We start from the raw sequence: 18,074 nt of genomic DNA, 5'->3' as shown, positions 1-18,074 counted from the left end.
TTTTTTTTGACAAAAAGGGGATATGTTATTTTACAAAACACCAGTTACCTTCGAACAGAGCAAACAAGCCGTCTCTTCGATAGAGATTGGTTTTACCGCGACGCTTTAGGTCTCAATGAGAGGCACCCGTGGTCCGCGAGGGAGTCGACTGAGAAGCAGGCTGAGGGAGAGAGAAGGCGCCAGAAGAGATCCCATTCTCTCCCGCACAGAAAGCAGTCTGCAGAGAGGCGTTTGTCATTATGAACAACTGTACACATATATGTACCTAAATGTACAAATATGTATTATATACAACGCCCTACACACAATGGCTTTATGAGGGTATACAGAGCGCAAGTGGCACGGTGCGCTATCCAAATTCGCGGTCCGTGCTCGCGGAATTCTCTGGATGACGCTGACCCTGGACCGATTCCACTGAAGAATGTATCGGTCCGTGAAGGGGAGCTAGGATGTTTTGGTTTTGTACACTGGTTCGACAGTTTTTCGATCACTGGGTGGCACTGTTGTAGGGATAGCGTCGGGAGAAACAGATGGCATCGCGGTCGGAGGTGTGTATGAGAGGTCGACCTCGTTATGGACGGACTCCACCGGTAGAGGCTGACCCAGTTCGATATCACCGATTTCGATAGAGTCTTGCTCGTTCTGTTGCTGAAACACAAAAGTACCGCTTTCAATAGAATCTAGTTCGAGTTGCAAGTCATCTTCATCGATGTACTCAATCGACTCGTTTCCTAGTATGTGTTGAATGTCGTCTGTTTCCGTGAGTAGGTCATTCAAATCATCCTGAAGAGCCTCGATTGTGTTTAAGTCTGCCTGCTTCAAGTACGTCTCGATCCTTCCCTTAGCTGTTTTTAAGGCCTCTACTTGGTTGAGAGATTCTTTCATCGACTCAATTGCAAACGATGTCTTTTCCAAAGAAAACTGCTGATTCGCCAATTGATCTCGTTGCGCCTCATACATGCGCTTCTGCCTCAATGTGTTCATCATTCTTTGCTTCAACGCTTTTGGCGGTTCCACTCCGCGCGTTTGATACGCTTTTAACTGGTCCGCATACTTTGCCAATTCTCCTTGCACTCTGTCTAACTTCGCGTCCAAGTCCGCTATCCTTCCTTCTAGCTAAGCAAGCATTCGCCATTCCTCCATCAAAGAGATTCTAGGTCAATAACCTCGGTCCTGAAGGCCACACCCTCCGTTCTACCACGTACGGATTGCGATACGTGCTCTAACGTCGCCTCCTTATTGCCCTTATTAGGCATCCCAAACAGTCTGTTCATCATATTTTGGCACCTCTCTTCTTTTATCTTCGCACCCCTGTGAGCAATATCTCAGAATATCTTGCCACGTGCGCGATATATGTTACCTCCTCGCCCAGCGACCAATGTATTGTGAAGTGAATCGCCCAAAAAAAAAAGGTATATTTTTTTTCCTACACACTCTCTTCACCACTATATATCATATATCTATCTTTTTCTCCTCTCTATGTCGTTCTCATTCCCTCTCCCACCGATCCTCCCCTTGCTACTCCTTCTGTTTACTCCCCTTCTACTCGACGGGGTTATCGCCTCTTCGATACCCCATCCCTCCGCCACCCCCCGAATCTTCTCGTGCGATTACCCCAAAGTAGTCCCGTCCGCATCTCTAGTCCATTCAACCCTTCAAAACAGACAAACCCTTAATACTTGCCCCTCTGCAGTGCGTACATAATCCAACCCCCTGTTCCCTAACCCTTTCACACACCCCTGCGTATATTCCACGTCTAAGCCGCCGCCATGTATACGCTTCCTCTCCTACGCACAAATCTACCTAGAACATTCTCTAATTTCCCTTTTTCTTTTTCAGTTTCTTTTTCACGCATTTTATTTGCTATCAGGTCCAACATGCGTTTCGTGTACCGGTGGTGGCTCCTTCTTTTGGACTCATGGGCCGTCTTCGCCCCCTGCCTCCATCTGCCTGCCTAAGCCTCTATATCCGCACTGCAAACTTGTGCACACCCCTTATAGCACCGTCTCTAGATCGATGCATTCAGGAATCTATAAATCGCTGTCTCACTCTTCCCCTTCCATTCGTTCCAATCTGTCAAAGCAAGATGGCGATACATCGCTCTCCGAACCCTCAGATTTCGGTCCGGTTACTCCAAATAATCACCAAGTTTTATCGGACCATCAAGAGATGGTGGCTGAGCACACTTTCAACCGCCGCCTTTCCTATGACTCTTGTCGCGTACTCGATTGCTCAGATCCGCAGCTACCGTCCCTTCAATACCCCCATTGCCCCGTAGATACCTTTTGCAACGTAACCACATCATCCTGTCAGCGTACCTTTACCGCCGCACCCCCTTGTTCTCCTATGCTCTATTCGGTACAACTTCAAAAATGCGTCGCATGCCACACCTCCAACCTTATGCCGTCTCCTCTTTTAGAGCCGAAGCGCTCGTTCACCTGCAGAGACCAAAACTATCCACCACACTTCTGGATTGCTTCCTACAGGTGCAATGAACAAGGTGAATTTGCCATGCCACTAGATAACGCCAACTGGGAAACCGTCAAAAAAGCTCCTAGATGCGTTTTTCTGCTGTGTATCCTTACCACTTCCTTACTTATCATTTCATTGGCCTCCAGGCAGTACCTCCAGTGGCGCCCTCGTATAAGAAAGGCGAAGGGCGAATTTTTCTGACATGAGGACCTCTCTCTTTTCTAGCCCCACCAGCCAGTTGCATTTCCAATGCTGGAAAGTGCTATGACACGAGCCCCGGAAATGAGACAGGACTTCCGGCCAAACAGACACGCAGCGAAGCTAAGGTGCCATGCTTTTTTGTATATACTTGTGCACATCGCCCACACAAAGTATCAATGTGTTTCTTGATTTTTTTGTGTGTCACATTACGAGCCTGCTTGTTGTTTGATGTGTGGATTGGTAAGTAGTTGGCAGCGTGAGTATCATCTGAAAAATCCCTGGCGTCTGAACATCTGGATGTATTGGTAGACTGTGAGCTTTTGTCGGTTCTGCGAGAGGTGGGTTCCGCTGAAATGGGCGTGCGACTTGCTGAGGAGATGAGGGGTGGGGGAGGAACGAGATATGGAGGTGGCGAATTGATGGTGGAGGTGGTGAAGGAGGGAAGTCGCTGGGGAAGGTTCGGGCGAGGTGGGGAAGAAAGAGATGAAATCTGCGCGAGTAATAAGAGAGTCGTAGAAGGAGCTGAGCTTGGATTCAGGGGGGGCATTAGAGGACTGTGAAGGGTAGTGTTTTGGAACGGTAAATAAAAGGCTTGAATCCGGGTTGGGAGGATTACCTTGATGTACAGAGGGAGGGGGGAGATCATTAGCTGCATGTTCTTTTATCTGGGCAGATGAAGCTGAGGTGATACGAGGTGATGTGTGTGTTACATTATGTATAGGTGAATTTTTATGGGATCGCGGCGTTTGTTCATGGCGGAGAGCGGCATTTTTTGATATAATTTGTAACAGAGTGGACTGATCGGTATTAGGTATCAACGACGATACATGCAGTAGGAATCCGTTTGGTCGTTGGGTCGAGTCGTGAATGGAGGGATCGAACGAGACGGTTCCTTGGTAGGCGAGTATGTCGCCTTTTTTATGATAAAGCCCGTTTATAGATATTTTCGTGTCTGGCTTTTTGATGAGTTTTTGGTGTTTGAGAAGTGCAAGTAGTTCTTCGTCGCAGCAGAAGACAGAGTCTGTGGGTTGCTGCGCAGGGGCGCGAGGGAGGGGGGTCACAGGATTGCTGGGAGTGTGTGGAGAGTGGAGAGGAGGGTCGCGTGGTTTGATGTAGACGTATATGACACCCGGTGTTTGGGAGAGGGACAAGACGAAGAGATCGCGGGATGAAGAAGAGGAGGGAGAGGGGGAGCGGTGTGAAGATTTAAGAGGGTGACTAGGAATGGGCGATTCAGTATTATTAGCTGGATACATTTGAGTGGGAGGATTCAAATGTGAAGTATTAGTGGATGTGGCGAAAGAAGAAGAGTAGGATGGGCTATTGCCTGGATGGCGATTTGCACCGGAAATATGTGGTGAATGTTGATTAGGAAGAAAATCTGTTGAATGTGTTAAGTTGGGTTTGGATATGATGGGAGATGAAGATGATTCATGACGAATATGATATTGTGTCGTATAGAATTTAGACGTTGTTTCAGTTTCTTTTGGATCGGCTGATTGTTGTTGATTTTGACCATGCAATTGATTTGAACTATATTGTTGCTGATTTGGATCGTGTGGTTGGTCTAAATGACCTTTGTTTTTCTCTTCCCATTCTTTCTTTCCCATGGTCGAATCAGTCCATGTTTTCACAGATTTTTCATTTTCCACTATTTTTGCGTATTCGAAGTACAATTCTGCCTGCGTCGTAGGTGTCGTGGACAGATCCGGTTGTCCGTATGAATAGAGCTCGCACTCGCAATGCCATGACTCTGACGACCAGCCCGATTCAACCGGAATCGCGGACGGGATCGGTCCGCCTTCCAGGAAAGGAGACTCATATTCCTTTTCGGATAAGCCTTCGGCCGAGAAAGGATGGCTCTTACGCAACAAGAGCAAATCCATAGGTTCGCGTGGCTGCTGGGCAATGATTCCTTCCTCTCGAAACAAAAAAAAAAAAAGTATGTCTCAGACGTGCCAAAAGCTTATTTTTGCACGCGCGCAGAAAGGATCATCCGGGCGGTGCTAAACGTGTGTATAGCAGAAGGTTTGAACTCCGATAGTTTCAATGCTACGCGGAATCATAGGCGGGCATCGAACATCGCGAAGAGCTGAATTTTTTTTTTGTACCAGAAGATTGAGTTGAGTGGCATTTGCGAAAGAGACAAGAAAAGGCGTCTTCGCTGAAGCTGTAACGAGGTAGAGCGCTGACAGGAGGCTGCTCCGTTATAGGACGGGCCAGAAAAATCTAGAAGAGTAGCCCAATTTAATCTAAAGCGCTCTCGCAAGGTAGCGACGTGACCCTGAGAGTGAGAGGTCCGGGTTCAAAGATGAGAGAAGAGAGTGCGTTGCAAGGAATATGAGAAAAACGCATTGAAAAAGGGGGGAAGTGCTGACCGTGTGTTTATTGCGCGATGCGTGCTGTCGGCGTGTATGCATTTATTCGGGATACAAACGTATGACATTATGTACGCACATATAAATGTCACTGCAAACATTGTATGGATGCAACGCGGATGTGCGGGGCTGGTTTGTTTTCCGGGTGTCGCGCTAGAGCCGTCGAGGGAGTGCGAGAGCGAATTGGATGAGGAGAAGCTGTTTGGTTACGACGAGGTATATGATGAGATGAAGAAGGAGGAGGTGAGGAAGGAGGAGAGAAATGCAAGATTCGGGTACGGGATAACGACTCCGTCCTTATACAAGGGAGGGAGTCGGGAGGCGCCGAGATACATAGAGAATTTGATGAAATGCGCCGAGGAGAGGAACCAAGGAAGGAAGATAGCATATCAGAGGAAGTTGCAGAGAGAGAATGAGGCGTTGTTGGCGAGGAATGAGAAGATGGAATGTTATATTTCTGAAGAGTACAAAAAGAAGTTAGAGGAGTTGAAGGTGGGGCAGGGTATGGAAGAGCCGGAGGAGGAGGGAGGAGGGGATATTGGATCATTCTATTTCAATTTGAAGAATAATGTGGCACTTGGCGCGGAGAGGAAGGAATCAAGTGACCGTCGAGAAGGGATTGAGAGAGAGGGGGGATTGGACAAGCCTAAAACAGACAGAGTGGTGCGGAGGGATACATGGAGGTCTTCGAGAGCGATAGAGAAGAAGCAGGCATTGATAGTTGAGCGCAAGAACGAAGAAAAGGTTACTCGGAAAAAACCTCGAAGGAACAATGAATCAGATATTTTAGCGGCCAGGGAGCGATATTTACAGAGGAAGGCGGCTAGAGCAAAAGAGGAGGGTATTATCAAACAAAGTGTTGGAAGATTATAAATGGCTGAGGTACTTCGTTGAGGCTAGCGTGAATATGCTCTTAGTTTGACCAATCTTTTAAAAGGATTCACGTTAATTTTTTTTTCAGGGTAATTTTTGATAGTTTTGTACACGTACGGATAGAAGGTTGCGGCAAATGATGCAAGCGCGTCACTAGTGCTTGTTGGGTCAGTGCCTTCTGTCTCATGAGAGCATTGGAGTTCTACAAAGTAGGTATTGGGGTCTAGATCTTCTAGCTTTATGCTGCCTCTTTGTTGAACTTTTTTCAGCTTAGAAATATAGACGTGCACTACCATTGACTGATTCGATCCCGGTTTTGCCGGGAGTTGTACCAGAAATCGAATGCCCTGTTTGTAGAATTCGAAAAGGTAGCGATATCCGAGCTTTTCAAGGAACAGCTCGGCGTTTTTGTCGACTCTGATATCTCGAACGGATCGGATCTCGGTTGAATGTGTGTACATGGACAGACTCCCCACCGATCGAATGACCCTTGAAAAGAAAAAAGGGGCGGATGGTTAGAGGGTTAGGTTCGCACATGGGGCGGTAAACGGAATCTAAGAATCCTGATTGGGGGAAGTCAGAATCGAGATCTCGCATCTAGTTTGACCAAGAAGGGAAACGCGTGATTTATTCATTCCCAACTGGCTTCGATAAAGATGCTTCGCGTCCGTGAGATTTCCCTGTTATCATACCATATTTCGTCATCTTCTATAGTGCACCTTAATCTTAATTCGTTCGCCATCGACCGCCTAGTGTTTTAAAAGGTCCCGTTAAGTTGCCAGGTTTGAGATAGAATTTCTCTCTTTTCGCTGGCGACACAAAGAGGAGAACGCACGCACTGCTAGATGGTCCTTCTAACTCCATCTTCATGGCCACCTCTCTCATCGTAAACGGAATTTCGCGCTCGGCCGATATGCACCGGAGCATTTCCATAAGCGACTGACATTGCAGATCATTTTCTAGAACGCCGTACAAACTACATATTGTACTGTAGTTCATCTCAACCAATTGGCTTTATATCCTTCTATGCTTTTTTTTTTTTATTAAAAAAAATTTGTTTTCTTCCTTGCCGAAGATCGCCAACCATTTGCTCTTCTACACGCTTCTGTACGTCTCTTGTAGCTACACGCCTCTACCATCGCCGAAAATCTCTACCCGTTTTTCGCAGCGCGAGAAAAGTGCAGAAGATCTCGCTAAATTGTAGCAGCCGCGAAAGAGCGCAAAATCGAAGTTTATCCGAAATCTTCTGACCCCCTTTCCCGTCCAGAACAGCTCTCTAGAAGATGGCCACCGAAATCCAACACGAAAAGGCCTTCCCAAAACAGGGTGCATTCCTCACCGAAAAAACCAAGGTTCGCTACACTCTTTCGTTGCACATGCCGTACACGCATATATACACACAGGTTATTTATGTCGTCCATCTGCTCTCGCGCGGGTCCGTGCTGACCGTCCCACTCTTTTCTTTTGTAGGATGGGAAGATTCGCCGTCATCGGTGGTATAAAAATATTGGCTTAGGATTTGAAACGCCTAAAACGGCCATCGAGGGTCATTACGTTGACAAAAAATGTCCCTTCACTGGCAACGTTTCGATTCGAGGCCGCATCATCCGCGGTGTGATTCTCTCGGTTAAGATGAACCGTACTATCATTGTCCGCCGAGATTATCTTCACTATGTACCCAAGTATAAGCGATTCGAGAAGAGACACCGAAATATTCCGGCGCATATTTCCCCGGCGTTTATTGCGCCAAAAAGGGGTGATATCGTGACCATTGGCGAGTGCAGACCTTTGTCCAAGACTGTTCGATTCAACGTGATTAAGCATGAGCCGATATCCATGAGTGCCACAGTTGGCAGAAAAGTTTTCCGCCTTTTTTAATAAAAAAAAAAACATAAGTCGAACGTCAAGATCAAACTGTTTCATTTATTGGCTATTTGCGAATGTGTCTATACCATTGAACGAGCACCACCGCTCATCTCTTCTCTTCTTGTAGATAGAAATCGGAGATGAGATACGGGACTTTTTGCCTTTGAGATCGATCAGCAATTTGTTCAGATATGTTTCTCGATCGCTCTGATTCTTTCGAGGACCATGAAATCTATGACATCTATCATTCGGTGCCCGATACCGTGTGGGGGAGGTTCGGCGAGTCGGACGCGCTAGCCTATGATGGATTGCGCCTTGGGGGGCGTTCCTGCGACGACTCAGTTGCAAGTTCGAGCGGATCGAGCATCTCAAAACCGAGGGAGGCGCGAGAAGGTAAATTCGAGGAAGAAGTTAAATCGAGGAAAGACGTTCGACGAAAAAAAAAAAAAAATGCCAGGAAAATGGGTCGCACCCTTCCAGCAGACGGAGACGAAATTGAGGAAGACCAAAATGTCCAAGAGGCTTGGGACAAATTGACAAAAACTTGCCCCACTCAGAATTCCAGCGAATGGGACGAGCTGACGGAAGAGCAGAAGTGCTTCCCATCCTTTGAGGCCTGGGCTGCTTACAACGAAAAGCTATGCCCATCCACCATAACTAGGAGCACCTCTGGGTTCAAACTATACGATTCGATCGATTACAGAGTACGCGAAGTTCCAATTCAGCTCGTTTGAGCAGACCGCAAGCTTATGTGTGCGTGTGTGTGATAACCGTACGGGCCGGTTCCGTGCGTGTGTGCGTGTGTGTGTATATCATTGTGACTGATCGTTTTTATGTCTGGAGGTTCAATTGGAGGAGGCGATGTGCATCGTGCAGGGAGCGGGGTTCGATTATTCGCTGTTGGAGAAGAAGGTGGTGATCGGGTTGTTCGTGAGGATGGATTTGGAGAGCGTCATAGCCTGCAGCAGGACGTGCAAAAGGTGGAATGAGATAGCGAAGGATATATCCTTATGGAAGGAGAAATTTGAGAGGTTGGAGAGGCAGATATTCGCGGACGAGCCCGATGTGAATATATGGGAGGAAGTGGGGGCGGACTTCGACGGGAACAGGGACGGCGACGCCGTGGACGAGTTGAAGAGAGCGAGTTTGAACGCCTTAGTGGCGGCGATGACGTCTCATACTGTTGTGCCTGATTCTATAGACGTGTTGACGTTCATGGCGTCTTATCAGACGTTCACGACTATTCGCCAGGTAATAAGGAAGTTGTTGCAGAGATACATGGTTCCGGAGAGGCAGTACGAGAACGAGGAGGAGAGGGTAAAATACATGGCCATAGTGGTGAAGCCAATACAGATGAGAGTGTGCAAGCTGTTGAGACAGATTGTGGAGATGAGATACAGTGAGCTGGATAAGGACTTGAGGGATTTGATCAAGTGTTTCATCATGGGAAAAGTTGGCCAATCATTTTTGTCGAAGCGATTGCAGATAGCGATTAGGAACTCCACAATTGAAGAGAACAAGCCCAGTGAGCGACCGACATGGCAAATAGCTAAGCCAGACATTCAAAAAAAGTTGACGACAGTGAATATTCTCGATATTCCTAGCGAAGAAATCGCGCGTCAATTGACTTTAATCGAGTTTGAACTTTACTCCCAGATTAAGCCAATGGAATTTTTTGGCCAGGCATGGGCGAAGCCCAAGCTACACAACCGCGCGCCGAACATTCGAATGATAATAGAGAGATTTAATCAGGTGACGCGCTGGATTACGACTGAAATTATTCGAGAGGAAAAAATTCGAAATCGAGTTAAACGTTTCACGAAATTTGTTAAAATTGCTCAATCACTTCGTGCGATGAACAACTACCACACCCTTATGGCCGTCCTTGGCGGTCTCAATGAAGGGCCTATCTACAGACTTAAGCATACGCGTTCAGAGCTTCCCCTCAAGGTGCAGCAGACTCTTAGTGAACTTCAACTTCTAATGTCCGCCGATGGATCCTATTGTGAATATCGACTCGCGCTTGCCAACTCCGCCCCACCCTGTATTCCCTATATCGGTGTGTACCTCAGGGACCTCACCTACTACGAAGAGGGGTCCGGAAACAGCGAAGAGGGCTTCATCAATTTCAAAAGCAAGAAAAACGTCTATACGACTATCCAAATCGTCCAGCGATACCAAGTCATCCCCTATTCGTTCAAAAAACAGGAACGCATCTGGAATTACCTCAAGAACGTGTCCGGCATGTCCGATTCCGAGCTCTTCGAAATGTCTGCTCTTCGCGAGCCGAAGAACTCCAAAAGATCCGATCTTCAATAACACGCCGCAGCGCCTGTGTATGCATCTGCTATGCCCCCTCGAGCTGAGCGAACCTCGATGCGTCAACGCGCTTCCCGCTCTCTGTTGGTTCAGTCGACGAGCGCATTCGAACGCCGCTCGCGTCTTCGTCGAAACCACCTCTCTCCGCATCGGCCCAACTGTCGTAGCGCGCCTCCTACGACCGCAGACGATGTCTATGCGCAAGACGCGAACGCACAACGTGCTTTGTATAGATTTAAGGGGTCTAATATACGGCAATACAAACATTTGTCGCCTGAGTGTTTTCAATTTATTTCGGGCATAGATCAAAAGGTTTTTTATTTAAGCTCTGTTCATCGTCCTTTAGGCGCGGATCCCTTTTGGAATTTAGGGACGTTTGTTTTTTGGACGGGCTGTCGTTTCACGGCTTTCACTGGCGCAGATTTTGTCGTTTCTTTTCTTTTTTTGATTTCTGCCAACGCAGCTTCTTTGGCGGCTTCTCTAGAAGGTCCGCGATATTCAGATCTCAACTTCTGTTTCTTTTTAATCGCCTCCAAAGTCATGCCCTCAACCGAACGCTGGACTTTCTTGATATGGCGCACGCGCTTTCGAACCGTCGTCTGCTTCTTTGATTTGTGAAGCTTTCGATAAACTTGCGTCCAACGCACGCTTCCAGGTTTTCTCTTTCTTATGAAGAATTTGCAACACTTCGGATCTCGAAAATGAAGTACTCGGCCATCTTGTCTGATTCGGTGAACACCGTGTCCTGGGTATATCTTGTACAGAGAAAATGTACACAACTCGACTCTTAAACAAAACTTCAGTCATTTTCCTTTTTCACAGCACCAAATTGTGCGGCCCCTCCCCTTTCAATATGCGTACTTCATGACGTCGTCAGAGGCTATTCGTCACTCTCCCTACAAGATGAGAAAATGCTCAGTCTAAACTGTTCTAAGAAAAAGAATTGACCTACGCTCTAACAGCATTTCCTCCGCGCATCCGATCCATCATCTCTCACGTGCATCTACGCACCAAACAAGAACAACCACTCTGAAGGCGATCCTACGTAGAAAAAAAAAAATAAAAAAAAATTGCGACATTCCGATTTTTTTTTTATATACGCGACGCATAGTTTTGATGTCCGACCGTTCCTAATGGCTCGTATGTCCGCGTGCTTCATGTCATTCACCAATTCTGTGTCCTCGGCGGCACCTCAACGAGGTACCTCGGCAAAGCCTCAGATAAACGCGCTCTATCCACCCGACATCTAGAAAATCATCGGTCTCCAGAAATCCGAGACCGCATTTTTATTTTTTTTTTTACTCATACAACTTTGTACCCTTCTCGATGGAAGAAACAAATTCTTCGGAGCACTTGCTATCCGAGTCTCTCGATCAAAAGCCACGTAAATAGTCTTTGTCCGGTCCCTTCTTTGTGTGCGTGAGGAAAAAATACTAACTACGCGCGCAGTTGTGTGTGCACAAAATCAGGCATGAATATGTGTACATTTATTTTGTACTGATATTTTCCTCTGAAGATCCGTTTTCCGAGCTGAAGCTATCAAGCTTTGCGCCATTGCGAGCGCTGGGGAATGGGCGCCAAGTATGCGACATTTGCCATGCCAGCCGAAAGTTTTATTGCTTTTCCTGCTTCAAGATTCTCGGCCCTACGGCACCTCAAGTCCCTCAGTTGGTCCTTCCAATCGAATGCGATATCGTTCATCACCCGAGTGAACCGACATCGAAAAGCACGGCTGTACACGCAAAATTGTTGGCCCCTGAATCCGTGAGAATTTTAGAGTTTCCTAACCAACTCGATTCCATATGTTGGGACCCTCAAAGCACCCTCTTGCTCTTTCTATCACCCTCTGCTATCAGTGCACATGATCTGGACTTTTCCGAAGTGAAGCGCCTGGTCGTCGTTGATTCTCAATGGCATAACGCGAAACGCATTGTGCGAGATGAACGACTCTCCCGACTTCGGCACGTTAAAATAAGCCGCTATCGTACCATGTTTTGGAGATGGCAAAATGAAGGCCAAGAACACCTGGCCACCATCGAAGCCATCTACTACTTCTATCGAGAATACTTCCTCGCCAAAAATCACGGTCTTTACTCCGGAGAAGTGGATGATTTATTATATTACTTCATATGGATCTACAACTTAATTCAGCGCGTTTACAAAACTAATGGTAAAAACTTTAGAAAAATAAAAAATTATATCCAGTAAAAAAATGTTGTACCAGGTTCCCTTATGCCAACATCTTTCGCCTGATCATTCTTGCCCTTTTCAAGCTAGATCTCAACTCCCTTCCATCTACAACATTCATTCTTTCGGGCCCGGTATCTATTTTTTTCAGGTTCGGACACCTCCATTTTTTCTACCTTATTCAAAGGCACAGCAGATGGTGTTTCGACACGCATTATCGACGGCCCTTGCAGCATATGGGCGTTTTCTTCCAACTCGCGTCTTGCCAATTCTAATTCCTTGGCTGCTTTGCCCTTCATGCGATTCTCGTAGAATGCCCGTTCTCGACGCTCTCGAACGGCATGTATTCGCTTGATGCTTTGTAAAACTAATTGCATTCTGTTTCGGTTGTATTTAAGAGGTCTATTTCTCTTCTTTATAAATTCCAATGTCGCATCCTATTGACGTGATGAATTTTTAGTAAAGTGAGAACAAGGCGTTGACTTTGACGCCAAAAAACTAATGCGTACAACTGTCATTTCTTTTCCATGTGTGCGGCGATAGGCTTTCGTCCATCTCACATTTCTTGGATTCCTTCTGTGACTATAAGCCTTTCTACATTTACTTTTACAAAAACGCAGCACCTGATGTCGTCAAGCACATCCATAACATATCGAGTCAGCCATCGGTCTTCAAAAGAGCTCTTATCCTCTACTGCACAAAATTTTCAAGCCAATACACATGGTCACGGACCTTCGCGTCATTTCGGACAAATGTGATGCCATGTCCAGGATAAATTGGCCTGCCGCAGAACCAACACTCGAAGATCCTCATTGTCTCGCACGGCTAAGCCCCCCTCTAAACTTCTCAAAAAAAAAGGACCTGTTGTGCCGTTGGGTTAAAAAAATACCCCGTCGGAACTATATCAATTTTGACAGAACTCTTTGTGTATCCATACTGAAATGCATGAACACCTCGACAAAAAAAAAAAAAAGTGTCTTCTTCTGACACATAGATTTTTGCCTGCCAACTGCGCTTTTTCTCCTCTCTCACAATAAGAGCGGCCTAGAGAGTTACCGATCGGAATTACCAATTGAAGGGGGAATTCTCCCTGCTACAAAAGGTTCCGTGTAGATGCTCTTAAATGGAAAACATAAAGGAGCATCGCATTACTTCTCTCTAGGGTCGACATGCCCTTTTCAATCTGCAGTCGTGTGGGACATATAGGACAAACATAGACTGCATTACTTATAACTTTCTATCTTGATTGTTTCTGATACAGCTAAAATTCGGCACTTGGGTCTTTAGAGCAAGAGGACATGCCGATCAAAGGAATGATGAACTGTCAGAACTTTTCACCGTTCTCTTAAGATTGGCTTATGCATCCTGTATATTGAATGCAAGATAACTAGAACAATTCAGTTGATTAAAATTTTGCTAGCTAAGATATATATATATATGTATATTTTGAACGTTCCAGCCTTCATTTTCTGCTTGACCTTACTTTCGAAGATATATATATATGGCACGGTGATTTTGCTCTCTTACAGATATTTTTTCCGTTTCATCGCATTTTCTAATAATTCTGAAATGCAAATCTTTTAGTCCGAGGCGTTTACTCAGGAGCAAATTGCCAAGTACAAAGAAGCCTTCTCTCTTTTTGATCGGAACGGGGATGGTACGTTATCTCTCTCCAGCGTCTCCTATTTCTTCCAGGATACATTGAATGTACAATATTGACCGGTGACATTTTACCGTTGCCTATTTTTTCATTGACTTGATTTTTATCGAATAAAGGAAACCTAAGTACCAAGGATCTCGGGACGGTCATGCGTTCATTGGGGATGGCCCCTACAGAGTCTGAGCTTGCTGAAATGATCAACGAAGTTGATACTAACAAAAAAGGGAGTATCGATTTTAATGAATTTCTTAATCTCATCTCAGAGCATCCAGAGCAAAAAAATGCTGAGGAAGAGATTCGCGAAGCTTTCAGGGAATTCGACCGAGACAATACAGGTGCGTGTGCGATTCAGTTTGCGATGGTATTACTCTTTTTTTTCAACAAGGTGAGAGTATATGATGCAACCCCTCCATGGGTTTTTTTAGGAAGGTGTATATATGGTCGTCTAACAGATTTTTCTTTACATGTACGACTGATGAGGTGAAGGGCAAACCACTGCGGCAGAGCTGCGTCAAGTGCTGACAACGATTGGCGACAAGCTGACTAACGAAGAAGTGGATGATCTTCTACGCGAAGCTGGAGTTGGAAATGATGACAAGATTAACATTGAGGATTTTGTGAAGCTTCTGAGCAGTTGTTGATCATTAATCGATTTCGTCGCTTTTCCATGAGACTACCATGAAGTCATATGGCTGCTTTAGTCTGTAGTAACAGCAAAAACAGTCAAAAACTTGACAGGTGAAAAAATTTCAAACACATGATCGCAATTTTTTTTATTGTTTAGTGTCAAGCAAGGTGTCATTGGTATCCTGAACGATGTCTTCGTTTGAATTGTTGTGTTTGCGGACACGCGAGACTAGGCGCATGCTAAGAGTTTTTTTTCTAGCACGGTTGAGAGAGGGGCGCGGTTTGACGGTGTCAACGGTTGAAGGATTTCCGGTGACGTTAGAATCTTTGCCAAGACGGCTGCGAGAGGGGTGTGATTTGGCGGTGTCTGTGATTGAAGGGGTTTCGGCGACATTGGAGCTGCGGTTAGAGAGCAGGTCTTGTTCTTTTGACCTGGACCGAGCCAAGTCTTGGTAGTACAAATACAGAGGTGTATTATTGTCACATAGGTATTTAGGGATAGACGCAAGCTGGTCCGGACTGAATTCGAGTTGAGCTCTTTTGGCTTGGATGAGTTTGACGGTGAGTTCGATTTTGGTGAGAAGGAGCTTTACTTGTTTGCAGAAAATTGGGTTAGAGCATTTTTTTCGGAACTTTCTCAGCGAGCTGAGCACGAAAACACACAGTTCCGGAAAAGCAATGGAGCTGGAAAAGATGGCGAGGTATTCGGTGAGTAAGAAGATGGTTTGTTCGAAGATGGTGTTTTGGTAGATGCGAGTAGCAAATATGTTAGGTGGGACCTTGATGTGGTATTTTAGAGAAAACTGTTTGGCCATAGATGGTTTTGGCTTGTCGAGTAATTCCTTGGAGGACAGGATTTCTAGGAGGTAGAAGGATCCGTTTGTGAACACCTTGGAGGCGTTAGCGAGATGGTTCAGAAGTTCAACACAGTGAAGCCGCATAGGGAAATAGGCAGGAATGGTATTTAGACATATCATGCCGTGAAGGAGTTGGATAAGTGGGTAGCATAAGAGGCCGAGTTCCTTTTGAGTAGGAAATTTGGTGACGAGTTGGACCCATACTTTGATTGAGTGGAGGTACTGGAAGGAATAAATAGCTTTGTATCTGTCTCGCGTGTGTGTCTGATAGGCTTTTCTAAGTTGTTGGGCGAGCTCTCGGATGTATACGAAGGCGTGTTGGTAGCTGGAGACGAAATCGACAGAATAGACTTCAACGATGCAATTGCGCATAAACGCGTCGACAGCGAGCGTTTTTTCGCTGACGAATTTGGCTGTATTGATATAATAGATATAGATGCCCTTTAGGCATTTGTTGATAAAGGGATATGGGAATTGGACGAGCATGCGGCATAGTATCAAAAATGCGAGGATTCTCGGTTTGTCAGGTGTGGTGGGGTCGCTCCATATTTGCAACATCCTTTTCAAATAGAGTTTTTGCAATTTTTTGAAGGGCAACATATATTTAAGAATTTTTTCGAGTGATTTGAGGATGAAGGTTTTCATTTCTGGCTCCAAAATCTGTTTGAAAAAATGCAGCAAATGGAAAAAGAAGGCATAAACAGGTGGCTTGATAGCAATCCAGTGCTTATTATTATGGTCTAGGTTGAATTCCTTCTTCTTGCTGTCAACCAATGAATTGATCATTAAATCTACATTTGTGAGTAGAGTAACAACCAAGTGATTCAGTGCCGATGGATCGTCCATGGAATACGCCTTCGTCAGGTTTTGCTCTTCTAACGTGTCATTCAAATGACACGCTATTTTGAAATTATATATTAGACGTCGGAAGTTTTTAACAGAGCGATCATTCAATATTTTGTCCTTCCAAGTGTCTATGACCGCTATCGTAAGTTTCTTCGTCGAATTTTCCTTTTTGTGATCTTCTTCATCATATTCTAACAGTTCTGGTTCCTCTGATTTGAGGTAGTCCAGGAAGCCTGCTTGTTTCGGGTCTGTCTTCACGCTCTCAAAATCTCTCTTATATTGCTCTTCTGCTTCGTCATCTTCGCTTGGTTCGTACTCCAACAACTCGTCTTCTTCAGCCTCTTCGTTGCGGAGTTGGTTGTATTCTTCAAAGAATCCGGATTCGAAGAATTCGTCCACGTTTGCGACTTCTTCCTCTTTCGTCAAGTCGGGTTTCGTCTCGTTTTCCTCGGAGCGAGTGTCGACGGTTTTGTTGCGAGCTTGGGCTTCGAGTGATCTTAGCATTTTAAAAAGGGGGTGGTTTTTTCAACGCCGCAACAGGGCGACACGTACCTCGAACAGCGACGTTTGAATAGTTCTTTTCTCGTACGTTGAACTTCTTCTTTCGTTTCTTCTCGACCCGGTGTTGTTTGGAGGGTTTGCGAGTCTTGTTTTTCAGAAACTTCTTAGTGCTTCTGTTTTTTTTTTATCCTTGCCATGTTTGGGCTAAGATTGGCGCGTGAATGAATGAAAAAACAAAAAAACTGTTCCGGAAGCGGCGTCGAAAAAATCGCCGCTTTTTTTTTTGTTTGTCAGGTTAAGAGCGTGCACTACGCGCATCCGGCCTTCTCTGCCCGCGAGGCAGTTGCTCGAGTCTGTTCGGTTACAGGCCGAGTGAATAGACGAAGGCTTCCCGTTATCTTTTCGAACAAAAAGTGTCTTTTGGCGTGGCTCCCTCTCTGGGGTTTGAGAAAAACGTATATTAGACAAGAAGGACGGCATTGATACAGCCGTCGTTTTCTGGATTGTTACAAACCTGAGCATATTTTCCCCAAATGACGTGCCCGGTTTGCGTGACCAGTCCAAGGTCGGCGACATTGACCTCGATGATGGTTCCCTTTGTGATCACACCTAAATTGGTGTACATAGGGGATTGGGGGTTTTTCTTGACGCCCAATATCTCTAGACACAGCGTCACTTTCAGCTCTGGATGAGTGACATTGGCTTTTTTGAATCTCAATGCCATAGGTCGGATCATCCTTTCGTACTTTGGTGGCGCGCGGACGAACGTATTGGGGACGTAGGTCACTTTGGTAATCATACGTTTCCAGGCTTTTTCTCTTTCTGCTGCCTGTTCGAATGACTTGAAACATTTCATCTTGGGAGATCGATCTGACTTTGGGAAGCGGAACTTGCCATTTTCCAGCTTTTTCCTTTCTCTTCTGCTTAAGCATGTTGCTCAGAACCTTGGCACGCGACACGTTTTGACGATCCAAAAGATAGGCTGGTACAGCGCCGTCTTTGACAATCTCTCCTTCGCTATGTTTGCTCTGTTTTTCTCGGAGCATTTGGATCCTTTTGACGGTACATAGCACGTAGCGCATGGGCTCAGTTATTTTTTCCCTACAAATTGAGATGCCTTATGGGCTCTACACGTACGTCTTCTTCATCTCGATCTTTTCCTTATGGCGTCGCTGGTGATACAGCTTCGCTCTCAGACCCGTCAGTTTCTTGGCTAATAGGGCCTTCTTGTAGGCCAGACGACTCTCGCGTTTCCGTCTGTTCGGTCCCCATCTGTCTCGCGTGTGT

At 45.8% G+C, this 18,074-nt stretch overlaps 6 protein-coding genes and 3 long non-coding RNA genes across 11 annotated transcripts; 3 read left to right on the top strand and 6 right to left on the bottom strand.

The window, feature by feature from the left end:
* Nucleotides 1–444: 444 nt before the first annotated feature.
* Nucleotides 445–1,280, bottom strand: LOC126330814 (charged multivesicular body protein 5-like). The gene is made up of 2 exons (XM_049996414.1): nt 1,206–1,280; nt 445–1,116 (listed from the first exon to the last, which is right to left on the bottom strand). The coding sequence occupies exons 1-2, from the start codon at nt 1,275–1,277 to the stop codon at nt 445–447; spliced, it is 744 nt and encodes a 247-aa protein (XP_049852371.1). The 5' UTR covers nt 1,278–1,280.
* Nucleotides 1,281–1,438: 158 nt separating this feature from the next.
* Nucleotides 1,439–3,294, top strand: LOC126330813 (uncharacterized). The gene is made up of 2 exons (XM_049996413.1): nt 1,439–1,692; nt 1,840–3,294. Exons 1-2 carry the CDS (start codon nt 1,480–1,482, stop codon nt 2,671–2,673), a joined length of 1,047 nt encoding a protein of 348 aa, XP_049852370.1. The 5' UTR covers nt 1,439–1,479; the 3' UTR covers nt 2,674–3,294.
* A 1,368-nt stretch (nt 3,295–4,662) lies between these two features.
* Nucleotides 4,663–5,945, top strand: LOC126330807 (nuclear speckle splicing regulatory protein 1-like). Of its 2 annotated transcripts, XM_049996409.1 has the most exons (3): nt 4,663–4,701; nt 4,788–4,997; nt 5,209–5,945. In XM_049996409.1, the coding sequence occupies exons 2-3, from the start codon at nt 4,985–4,987 to the stop codon at nt 5,922–5,924; spliced, it is 729 nt and encodes a 242-aa protein (XP_049852366.1). In that variant the 5' UTR covers nt 4,663–4,701; nt 4,788–4,984; the 3' UTR covers nt 5,925–5,945. The 2 variants fall into 2 exon arrangements, with proteins under 2 accessions (XP_049852366.1, XP_049852365.1); XM_049996408.1 differs by having other exon boundaries at nt 4,669–4,997.
* Nucleotides 5,890–6,952, bottom strand: LOC126330808 (uncharacterized). 2 transcript variants are annotated; one of them, XR_007563208.1, is made up of 4 exons: nt 6,760–6,914; nt 6,617–6,673; nt 6,042–6,413; nt 5,890–5,978 (listed from the first exon to the last, which is right to left on the bottom strand). It is a non-coding gene; the product is annotated as an uncharacterized LOC126330808 (long non-coding RNA). The 2 variants fall into 2 exon arrangements; XR_007563207.1 differs by having other exon boundaries at nt 6,617–6,952.
* Nucleotides 6,953–7,021: 69 nt separating this feature from the next.
* LOC126330805 (ras guanine nucleotide exchange factor A-like) lies at nt 7,022–10,397 on the top strand. Its single transcript, XM_049996407.1, has 3 exons — nt 7,022–7,276; nt 7,395–8,494; nt 8,634–10,397. Exons 2-3 carry the CDS (start codon nt 7,982–7,984, stop codon nt 10,107–10,109), a joined length of 1,989 nt encoding a protein of 662 aa, XP_049852364.1. The 5' UTR covers nt 7,022–7,276; nt 7,395–7,981; the 3' UTR covers nt 10,110–10,397.
* A 12-nt stretch (nt 10,398–10,409) lies between these two features.
* Nucleotides 10,410–11,141, bottom strand: LOC126330806 (uncharacterized). The gene is made up of 3 exons (XR_007563206.1): nt 11,121–11,141; nt 10,971–11,005; nt 10,410–10,895 (listed from the first exon to the last, which is right to left on the bottom strand). It is a non-coding gene; the product is annotated as an uncharacterized LOC126330806 (long non-coding RNA).
* Nucleotides 11,142–11,666: 525 nt separating this feature from the next.
* Nucleotides 11,667–13,193, bottom strand: LOC126330804 (uncharacterized). The gene is made up of 3 exons (XR_007563205.1): nt 13,029–13,193; nt 12,806–12,919; nt 11,667–12,733 (listed from the first exon to the last, which is right to left on the bottom strand). It is a non-coding gene; the product is annotated as an uncharacterized LOC126330804 (long non-coding RNA).
* Nucleotides 13,194–14,597: 1,404 nt separating this feature from the next.
* Nucleotides 14,598–16,886, bottom strand: LOC126330797 (uncharacterized). Its single transcript, XM_049996401.1, has 2 exons — nt 16,876–16,886; nt 14,598–16,771 (listed from the first exon to the last, which is right to left on the bottom strand). The coding sequence occupies exon 2, from the start codon at nt 16,284–16,286 to the stop codon at nt 14,730–14,732; it is 1,557 nt and encodes a 518-aa protein (XP_049852358.1). The 5' UTR covers nt 16,287–16,771; nt 16,876–16,886; the 3' UTR covers nt 14,598–14,729.
* A 331-nt stretch (nt 16,887–17,217) lies between these two features.
* On the bottom strand, nt 17,218–18,040 carry LOC126330798 (ribosome biogenesis protein NSA2 homolog; the record flags this gene model as incomplete). Its single annotated transcript, XM_049996402.1, is given in 3 exon segments — nt 17,218–17,604; nt 17,606–17,840; nt 17,925–18,040. Coding segments are annotated over 3 exon segments (708 nt in total), but the record flags the coding sequence as incomplete, so codon positions are not given.
* Nucleotides 18,041–18,074: the final 34 nt, after the last annotated feature.

This window comes from Schistocerca gregaria, unplaced genomic scaffold (genome assembly GCF_023897955.1).
Source record: "Schistocerca gregaria isolate iqSchGreg1 unplaced genomic scaffold, iqSchGreg1.2 ptg001361l, whole genome shotgun sequence".
Taxonomy (NCBI): domain Eukaryota; kingdom Metazoa; phylum Arthropoda; class Insecta; order Orthoptera; family Acrididae; genus Schistocerca; species Schistocerca gregaria.
Note: the sequence above shows the minus strand (reverse complement) of the source record. Positions and strands in the feature narration are given on the sequence as shown.

Excerpts from the sequence above, each read along its gene's own strand:
- LOC126330797 (XM_049996401.1), bottom strand. The coding sequence starts at position 16,286 with ATGGACGATCCATCGGCACTGAATCACTTGGTTGTTACTCTACTCACA.
- LOC126330814 (XM_049996414.1), bottom strand. The coding sequence starts at position 1,277 with ATGATGAACAGACTGTTTGGGATGCCTAATAAGGGCAATAAGGAGGCG. Across the intron at positions 1,117-1,205 it reads TAGAGCACGTATCGCAATCC|CTAGAAGGAAGGATAGCGGA; the intron begins GTACGTGGTAGA and ends ATGCTTGCTTAG.
- LOC126330813 (XM_049996413.1), top strand. The coding sequence starts at position 1,480 with ATGTCGTTCTCATTCCCTCTCCCACCGATCCTCCCCTTGCTACTCCTT. Across the intron at positions 1,693-1,839 it reads TTAATACTTGCCCCTCTGCA|TTTCTTTTTCACGCATTTTA; the intron begins GTGCGTACATAA and ends TTTCTTTTTCAG.
- LOC126330805 (XM_049996407.1), top strand. The coding sequence starts at position 7,982 with ATGTTTCTCGATCGCTCTGATTCTTTCGAGGACCATGAAATCTATGAC. Across the intron at positions 8,495-8,633 it reads ACGATTCGATCGATTACAGA|GTTCAATTGGAGGAGGCGAT; the intron begins GTACGCGAAGTT and ends TTATGTCTGGAG.